This window comes from Branchiostoma floridae, chromosome 3 (assembly GCF_000003815.2).
Source record: "Branchiostoma floridae strain S238N-H82 chromosome 3, Bfl_VNyyK, whole genome shotgun sequence".
NCBI classification, from domain to species: Eukaryota; Metazoa; Chordata; class Leptocardii; order Amphioxiformes; family Branchiostomatidae; genus Branchiostoma; species Branchiostoma floridae.
Window position 1 is genome coordinate 14,854,714 of NC_049981.1, and position 9,276 is coordinate 14,863,989.

General features: G+C 42.8%; 1 protein-coding gene across 2 annotated transcripts; it reads left to right on the plus strand.

Moving 5' to 3' along the window:
* The first annotated feature begins 241 nt into the window (after nt 1-241).
* LOC118411944 (cell surface A33 antigen-like) lies at nt 242-9,270 on the plus strand. 2 transcript variants are annotated; one of them, XM_035814469.1, is made up of 9 exons: nt 242-576; nt 1,876-2,018; nt 6,322-6,511; nt 6,884-7,029; nt 7,224-7,410; nt 7,715-7,855; nt 8,270-8,300; nt 8,397-8,523; nt 8,856-9,270. In XM_035814469.1, exons 1-9 carry the CDS (start codon nt 504-506, stop codon nt 8,934-8,936), a joined length of 1,119 nt encoding a protein of 372 aa, XP_035670362.1. In that variant the 5' UTR covers nt 242-503; the 3' UTR covers nt 8,937-9,270. The 2 variants fall into 2 exon arrangements, with proteins under 2 accessions (XP_035670362.1, XP_035670363.1); XM_035814470.1 differs by lacking the exon at nt 8,856-9,270 and having other exon boundaries at nt 243-576; nt 7,715-7,883; nt 8,397-8,500.
* The last annotated feature ends 6 nt before the right edge of the window (nt 9,271-9,276 follow it).

The window sequence follows — 9,276 nt, forward strand, 5'->3', positions numbered from 1 at the left end:
CCAACTTGCACGTACTAGTATATAACTTCCGTATACCAATATCTGCTCTGATGCATTATCTATTAGGATATTAAAGTTGTCGTCTATCTTCTCCCCCTCCCTCTTTGTTCTCAAACCCCGTACACGTACCATACCGTAACCCCATTTAAAGATCAAGCTTTTGTTTGGAAACCGTTGCCATGGAGACGTACTTGAAGGGCAGACTGTCTCTGCCTAGGTCACTCACTCAAGTAGTCACGTGACACTTCTCGCCAAACGCAGTATTGTCCTAGATTGTACACAAATAGTCGGACGCAATTTTTTTTTTCTTTCACACATTAGCCACATACATTTTTAATCGCTTTGGTGAATTTGTTGTTTTTATTAAGGGATACTCGATAGTGATACATCCGGTTGCACATCGTGTATGATGTTACCGCCTTGATATGACACACCCAACGAGACCACACCCAAATCTACTGTGAGGTGGATACACTACGTCCTGAAGCCACGAACGACTTCTAATGGAGCGCCCAACATCGCAATTTCTTCCATTTTCTTGGTGCGCCTATCTGTTGATCTTAGTGCTCGCTACAGGTAAGCTTTCTTAGTAGTTATTTGTATTTTCTATCAGTTTGTAAACAAGAATTGTGTGGATTTGTGGTTAAGGCCAGTGAAAAGGCCAGTGTTTGCTCCCTCCTATGCTTGAGTGATGCGGTCATGTTTCTGAAGGCAATGAAGAGATTTAAAGTTGTTTTGTTTGTTTATGCCATTGTTTTCATTGTTTAAACAACAACATTCAATGTAATCAAAGTAGCCATTTCTGTAAATTCAGTGAATCAGTCGTAACGGCTAGGTCCAGATATCCCAGGCATGATTAGAAAATTTGTTAGAAGGCTAAAAATCCCAAATTAGCGCTCCCTCAAAAAAGAAACATCCTCTGCTTCTGAAGGTCTGTAAGGGAGGCTAACGTTCATATGCATTCCTATAAAAAGACGGAGGTATCGTTTAATTTTGGGAAAGCTAAACAGTATTATGCCATGCAATATATTTGAAATTCATAATGTTTTGAATTTAAGTTTCTGTCTTTCAAAGCATATAACTGATCTTTGACAGAAAAAGGAATGTAGAAATATATACACAAATATAAGCATTTTCTCTTGTTGAGTGAAATTATATATTTTCGTGAAATACCAAATGATTTTCTTCAACCACTCCCTCGGCGAAGCTTTAAGTGTTTTGAGGGGCTACTTGCCGCACATTAATATTGTTGATCATTTCTGAAACGATTTCTCCAATAGAATCAATCTGAATTCTGAGCTTTGCACAAGAAGCTAAACTCAGATGGAGCTACGAAACGATAAAAGGAAGGAACTAAGAAAAATAGTAAACTCTGCATATACAAAGTGTACGTTTTTACCAATCCCTGTTCACCCAATGGCGATTCCTAACAATGATGGGGAAAACATTTTAAGTGGCACACTCAAAACAAGTCATTTACACGACAAGAGCTCTTAACAAGACCAGCCTGCAACTCGGCGCCCTCTTCAATACCGGACTTGAGGGTTGCGGATGGGAATTAAATGTTTACAGCCAAAATAGCTAACAAAATTGAAGCATTCCGAATGCCTGCATTGGTTTGCGGCATATTTCAGCCGAAGGTGCTACTATTGATCTAAAAACGGGTAGATTTGACGGTGGGTCTTTTTCAGTCTGTAAAATTGAATAAAAAGATTGATTTTGCCAACATAAACCTTTCGCTGAACCTTCTTACTTCACATTTTCCAAAGACTCGATTGCGGATGTTTATAATGTCAGCTTATGTACACATGAACGCAGCGAATAATTAAACGCGATATCTGTGCTCTCTGTTGAACACGGGTTCGCTTCCCTTAGCGCCTGTAGAAGCCCAGGACACGGCGGAACGCGTGGTGGCGACCCTCGTGGGGAGACAGGCTGTTCTCCCGTGCGACCATGACGGCGGGGCCGGTAATGTCTCTCTCATCATGTGGACCAAAGGAAGCAATATCATCACACAGGTGAGGCAACACGTGGTAAGATGGTTTCACGAGGAGTTTGGAAAATAATGGAGAGGTTGACAGTTTCAAAAAGTGTGGCAATGAAAATTATTGCCATGGCGACGGTTTTATTGTTTATAAGGCCACACCAATTTAATTTCTTGGTTCACGGATTTTTTAATAAAAAATATGGAGCGAGAGGGCGAAATAAAAATAAAAATAAAAATTGTAAAATGGGTGGGGTAAAGGTAACGGCTAATCCAAAACATAAAGAAAAAATTTTTTCAGCTTGAAAAAAGTACAAAAACACTATTGTACAGTAACAGCACCTGTACCCACACTTTAAGGAGCTTATAATATAAAGGCCAATTTGCTACACCAGAAAGTTGGTGAATGGTTTCATTAATGGTGAAAATTTGCTGAGTGGTAATTTTTATTTTTATTTTTTTTTCCAAAAAATAGGAGCGAGCGAATCCGTGAACCAAGAAATTAAATTGGTGTGGCCTAAGTACTAGAGATTGTTGTTATTAATGGGTTTTAATAGTTGTATTCCATTCGCCTGGCGATTAATGTTCAGAGAGCATTGCTGTCAAAAGGTGTTCTCTTGTGAGTTGAGGGTGAAATAATAATGTAAATGCTTCTCATCGATTTTACAAAACAGACCCTCATTTACATAAATCATATCAGTTGATCATCTTCTCTAGCTTACCACAATGACATTAAAGCATTTTCTCATCAATTATGCAAATTAGGTCTTTATTTTGCATGATATATAACTATCAAATATCAATATTCTCTTACTCAGTTACAAATGTCACATGTTGCGATGGTCCTATAATTGAATTGAGCATGTTTAGACAATTTCCCAATTAATTATGCAAATTAGCTTTCAATATGCACTATTTATAAGTAAATAAATGAAGCATCACGTAACCTATCCACATACCAAAAATCATAACAATCCGTCAACCCCTTCTTGAGTTATTCCCTTTCAAAGTCTGATACTAAACCTGTCCTACAGTTCCAATACAAGCCGCTAGGGAGCTCAATTTATACCACATATATTATTAGTACTCACGGCTTGAAGAGCTGTCTACCACATAAAATTCATCGCCGCAACATGTCCAAAACTCGTGATATCAAACCAGGAAGTTCTGCTGTACCGCTAGGGGACCCAAAATCTAATTGTTTCCAGGTCTCAACAAGACCTACCCACATACCAAATATCAATACAATCCATCCAGGCGTTCTCGAGTTATGGTGGTCTTTTACACACACATGCACATACAAACGCTACCCAAAATATAACGTTCTTGGCGAAGGTAACTATCACAGCGCTATCTCACAACCCCACGCACGTTATACATCATTTAAGCTCAAACAATGCTTGTTTCACACATCGGTTTGCATTTTTGAAACAAAGATATCAAGGATGAAGAAGGCCACCAAACGTTTCAAACTCCTGGGCACAGGCCACGAACTAACCCAGAATTTATTAATTAATCAATTAATTAATTTATTTATCTATTCATTCATTTATTCATTTATTTATTTATTTATCTATGTTTTGACAGCATCATCTTATACTGCCGGGTTCCCGTTTTCAGATTCGGGATTTATTTATTTAATGGAGACATTGTCTCCACCGACCCTGATGGAATTGGGTATATGTTTTGACAGCATCATCTTATACTGCCGGGTTCCCGTTTTCAGATTCGGGAACCCCCTACTGGCATACGTCAGAAATCTGCCATCCTTATCGTCCCGTACTCCCTGAGCTGGTATCGAATGTAATTATCATCCAGCTCCAGCGAGGCACCCATAACCGTAACCAGGGTGACTCCATTCCCATACAGCTCGACATCGATGGTTCTGTCGGCTGCGAGGGCTGGAGCCACCCTGTTCAGTGCGCTGGTGGTCTAAAACACCACTTCGGCCCATCCCCTTCCCTTATTTTGGACGCCAGCGCAGTCCCTCATAATATACACCTTATGTTTTTTTTTTCCTGGTTCTCCAGGAAGGTGATACCAACAGTCCTCCTTTTCGTGTACGTGGAGGGGGTGACCTGCGGCATCATCCGTAGCTCTGTAGCACGCTTTACAGAGAGAAAAAGGGTTTTAAGGTATCCAGAAACCCCCTTTGGAGTCCCGGAAACGCTCCCGGGAACCCCTAAAAGACCCTCGATATGTGGCCTCCTCTAAAAATAGCGGTGTGATCCAGTTACACTGTCTGTGAGGGGACGGTTCAAAAACCTCCCTTTTTGGGGTGATGGTCGCTAAGTACCTTAGAAAACAAGGTACGCACCCCAAAATCACAGCACTAGTAGCAAAAAATTAGCACAACAAACCACTTAAATTTCACCCGGGTATGATGAACCAAACCCGAGTTATGAGGGGGGTTTGGAGATTTCTTTGTCTGTCTGGATCACTAGACGTAAACAGAACGTTTGGACCGTACCACTTTCAGTCCCGTCGCTTACGACGGGGGGGTAAGGGTACTAAATCTGCCCCAAACAACAGAAAAACAAGGCTGATCGAAACGAAATCAAGCAGGAATTGTGAGGCAAACCTGCTTGACTTACCTACAAAGTCTGGGGATACTCCTCTCTTGGGGAGAGGAGGAATCGAGCCGCAAAGATTGCCCGTAAGTCCCTACCCTCGTTTGGCGGAGTGCAGGGGCCGGCAGACCCGTATGCTTGCCGAGGAGGGTACGATGTTTAAAAAAACACTCGTAACTCCTCCAAAACACAACGTTGATGCACAAAAACACACCGAAATGATCCTGGGGCACCCAGCTAACCGATTCTGGAAACTTCAGACCTAAACTCGCCCTGTAAACAGCCTAAAAAGGCTGAAAACGGGGACTCGATCGAGAGCACTCGCACAGACACGTTCGGGGGACGCCGCGCACATAAAGCTTACCCGTGGAGGCAGTGGTTCAGTCCGGCATGATGCAAATACTCATGCGCGGACTTTGGCATACCTGACATACCTATACAGTTCTTAGAATTTTTCTCGAACGGTCCCACACTATACTATTAGGCTCGCCCATCAGGCGTCGCCAAAATCTAACCATATTTGGAAACCGAGGCCGGTTGAACTGTTTGCCGAAACGAGAGGGGGACCGTACGGCGTTTAGTGAGGGGGGAGGGCCGGTCGCCAGAGGGTCGGGTCAAAAAATTTTTGCATGGCCCTCCCCCCAGGTAAATTTTTTTTTGCTAGGCCCTCCCCCCAAGACAAAATATTTTTGCTTGGCCCTCCCCCCTCCTATCAACTTTGAAAAGAAATATTCAAGACGCCAATAAAACACTGCGCTCCCGCATTTGGAAATGTGCTTTGCGTCATACTTTTTCATGATTTTCATCGAGAAGCAGATCTCTCATCCCTAGTAAAAAAAAGGAAAACAGAATGGCTCAAAATATCTGCTTAATAGAGGGATAAATATCTGCTTCATAGAGGCATAACCGTTACATATTTGCTTTATAGAAGCTATTTCATTGTTTTGATATTAAAACAACACCTAAAAAGCATTTGTACCTGGATTTCTAGTAGATTTGCGCCACGTCGATTTGAGCCCTGGGCGCTCCCTAAATTTACGTATTGCAAGCTCGCGGGCCTGAGCGGCTTGACGGAAACTATTTTCAATTTACATATATTTTGCTGGGGTAAATTTTGCTGGCAGACTAATCTAGAGTTTAATAACATTTCTGTACGTGAAGAAGGTTTCCGAGGGCGTCATGTATAAGCCCCGCCCCCTCCTTTTCGCATTTTCACTGTATCCCGAGCGCCAACCTCGGGCGATCCCTTGCAGAGGTCCAGGAAAATTTTGAAATCTTGACCCTCTGAAACGCCGTTTCTTGGATTTTAAGGGACATATTTTGCTGGCAGACCAAGCTATTTTTTTTTTGCTTGGCCCTCCCCCCAAGTAAAAAAAAAATTTGCTAGGCCCTCCCCCTGGCAAAATATATTTTTGCTTGGCCCTCCCCCCCCTGGCGACCGGCCCTCCCCCCTCGCTAAATGCCGTACGGTCCCAAGGTACAATTCAATAAAATATACAGAAGTTATGCCACCCAGGAATAATTTTTGACGTTTTGTGCGTTTTACGTCATACCTTTTTTGTTCTCGCAAATTGTATGACCGAGCGCAGGTTTGACAATTGGATGTAACTTAGTTCATGCATTTATTTACAGTACCGTCAGGGGGCGTTATTGAACCGCCCAATGAGAGGAACGCGCCGCTAAAATTCCCGACTACTACTATATCTCCGCGACTCAACCTCTGCTTGGAGAATAGCTAAATGTGAAACGTCCTTCTTTTGCCTCTAGGTGGCGCTTCAGAACGATGTGACTTTTGTAGAACCTTGGGGTCCCTTTGCCAGCCGGTTGACGTTGACAGACGATATCAACCTGCAGGTAGACAACACCAGACTGGAAGACGAAGGGCACTACCAGTGCACTGTCACACTGTCGCCCACTAACAGGCAGGGTGTAGCAGAAGTGCATCTCTACGTTTACGGTAAGACTGCTTTATGGCATCACCTCAGGGCGGAATGATTTTACCAAGAAAATTTGCAAGGCCGTAGTCATGTTCAAGATATAGTCACTTATTGTCTTCGAAAGGTCCAACCTTTGCGTAGTATTGTCTTATGATAAGTTAAGTTTAGGAGAATACCTGTCATTGTGATTGACACTATAAAGTGCACAAATAAACTTTTACCTTAACACAAATGTGGAAAACGCATGTGAGTATCTACCTGGGAATGCATGTGTAGCATTCTATTGTTCCCATTTAGTTTTGTCACAGCCTAACCAGGTATAGCTTCTTCCAACTCTCCGTTTGGAGTATCTCATGGAAAACGAATGTTCTGCGCATGTCTTGACTGTGCAGCCCAGCCAGAAGCGCCCGTCATAACCGGCAGGCTTGACCGTGACAATGTCGACCCAGATGGCATGGTACCTCCGGGGATGAACCTGACCTTGATCTGTAGCAGCAGTGGTGGTACACCTCCCGCTAACCTAACGTGGTACAGGCAGGTTAGTTAAGAAGTTAATGATATTAAGACATAGGGAAAGGGAGTACCCCGAGTAGCATGCTAAGTGCCCTAGGTAGTACTACGAGAACGCACTGAGAACGCAGGTACATGGACACCCATCATAGTATATTGTTGACAGTTTGGAGACCATATCAAATAAAGAGAAGTGCTTAGTATTTCATCTATGGGTCTTAGGGCAAGGAGGTGGTTGACGTCGTCAGTTACCATGACAACAGCACCGGTGATGACGTCACCTCGGTGTCCGAGCTGCTGGTCCAGCTGACGGAGGATGACGACATGGACGTGATGACGTGTACGTCATGGGGCCCTGAACCAATCAGGAGACGATCTACGTCAATCACCCTACGGGTCGGCTTTTACGGTGGGTGGAAATAAGAGTGCTGTTGACTATATTATTTCTTTTGAATGTATGAGATCAGTCTGTCATACTGTCCCATGCTCGATTGTTGAACAATGAAGTTTGATTTGATTTTCAATCCATTGCTAGTGCTTTGTTCCAACGGCGCATGCGCAATATGGTGCACTGCGGGTAATATTTTAAAGTTGAAGGCCCCTAAGACATAAACAAAACAAGAACTGTTTACAAATTATGGGCCCTCACCTTTGACCTCGCGTGGGTACCATTGGAACCATGAACCCGCTTATTGTCTCAATATTTACTCCAGACCCACAACAGCAAACCATGAGGTATGTATCGTGGTCGCTGATTGGCGGAGGAGTGTCCGGGGCGCTGATCGTCCTCCTTATCTTGGTTGTCATAGCATCGACTACGGGCAAGTCATCGGACCGGCGGCCACGAACAAGCGGTGAACTTTCCTTGCAGATGATCTATTAGTGAGTAGAGAGGACCGTTTGAATTTGAAAAAAAAATCAGCTAAGGGCTACACTGATGTGAGTGCGTGCAAAAATATGAGAAAAATGTGACTGAAGTCTTAATTGCAAGTGTCAAAGTGATGACAAATGTGATAAAAAACAATCGGACACGTGCAACTTGCCACATACATTAAGATCGGTCATTATGATAAGAGCTGGTGTAAAAAGTACGAAGAATTAATTTTAGACTTTGGCGAGAAGCTAAGTACATGTAGTAGTCGTAGAAGCGCCACCTTAGTTCATGTACCCATCACAGTTGTACGCAATGTCACCAATGAATAGGTTAAGAATATGTGGAGATCATCCGCTTCCCAGTGACAGTGAAAGTTTATTTTTGTTCACTGCAGGAAATTTCACAAACTTAGAGGCAGCAGACAGGTGGGAAAACAAATTTTCCTTTTGTCATAAATACATTTCCTCTTCTTTCAATATACATGGGAGTTCTATTGACTACCGGTAAATTACTTTCCCCAGAATGCCACTCGACATGAATGGCCACAATGCTGTACAAGTTAACAACGTAGAGGAAGAGAAGAACCACGTGACAGAACCAACCAATGAGGCGCAGGACTCCAAACCAAACGTTGTGCAGAGTGTGACAGTGAGTTCATCCTTTTTATAAAATGAGAGACCATGTGTGTGTATGTGTGCTCTATATCTACAAAAGAAGGACAATTGTAGAGCAACTGTAACAAGATAAACGTTCAGACCAGATGGGAAGATTGGCTCTTCACATGTGTCATTTTACACTATGATGTCTGTTTCCTTTTACGAATTTTACTGTTCGACACTATTTGAACTCGTATAACTTAGTTACAATGCTACCGTTCTAATTACTAATCGCTTTCAGATTCATAATAATGTCTTGATAGAAGTACGATTCATCTCAAAACTCTTTCGAGCAAAGTGTGATGTGTGTGTGTGTTTTCTCAGCTTGACGGACCAACAGACGAGACGCCCCGCACTGTGGAGGAGTCGAGCATTCCTGACATCACGGTGTCAGAGTTCTTGTAGCCGACAAGTTACGCGTAGTGTACAGACAAAATAGCGTATATTTAGTGAATCACTACTGCGATGTGTTAATCATATCATTTCATATATGTCATATCGTATCGTATCACCGTTTCACGCCAGATTTCAATGAGTTCTGAGTCGTTTTCTGTTTCATATGGTTTAACGTTACTGTTTGTTGAATAGATGTAGCCACTTTGTTCACGCTTCTCATGTCGCACCACGCTGTATTTTGAGGTTGCGAGAAGTTGTTTTCTGGTCTAAAGTTTGCCCATACATCTAAGATGCGTAGGGTGGCGCCCATCTCCACTTCGAAGCCCTTGGGCCACACATTTGTGCAAGT

Bases quoted from the DNA above. Each gene is read 5' to 3' on its own strand.
- LOC118411944 (XM_035814469.1), top strand. From the start codon at position 504: ATGGAGCGCCCAACATCGCAATTTCTTCCATTTTCTTGGTGCGCCTAT. The intron at 6,512-6,883 runs GTAAGACTGCTT...TTGACTGTGCAG, and splicing joins AGTGCATCTCTACGTTTACG to CCCAGCCAGAAGCGCCCGTC. The intron at 7,856-8,269 runs GTGAACTTTCCT...TGTTCACTGCAG, and splicing joins CCGGCGGCCACGAACAAGCG to GAAATTTCACAAACTTAGAG.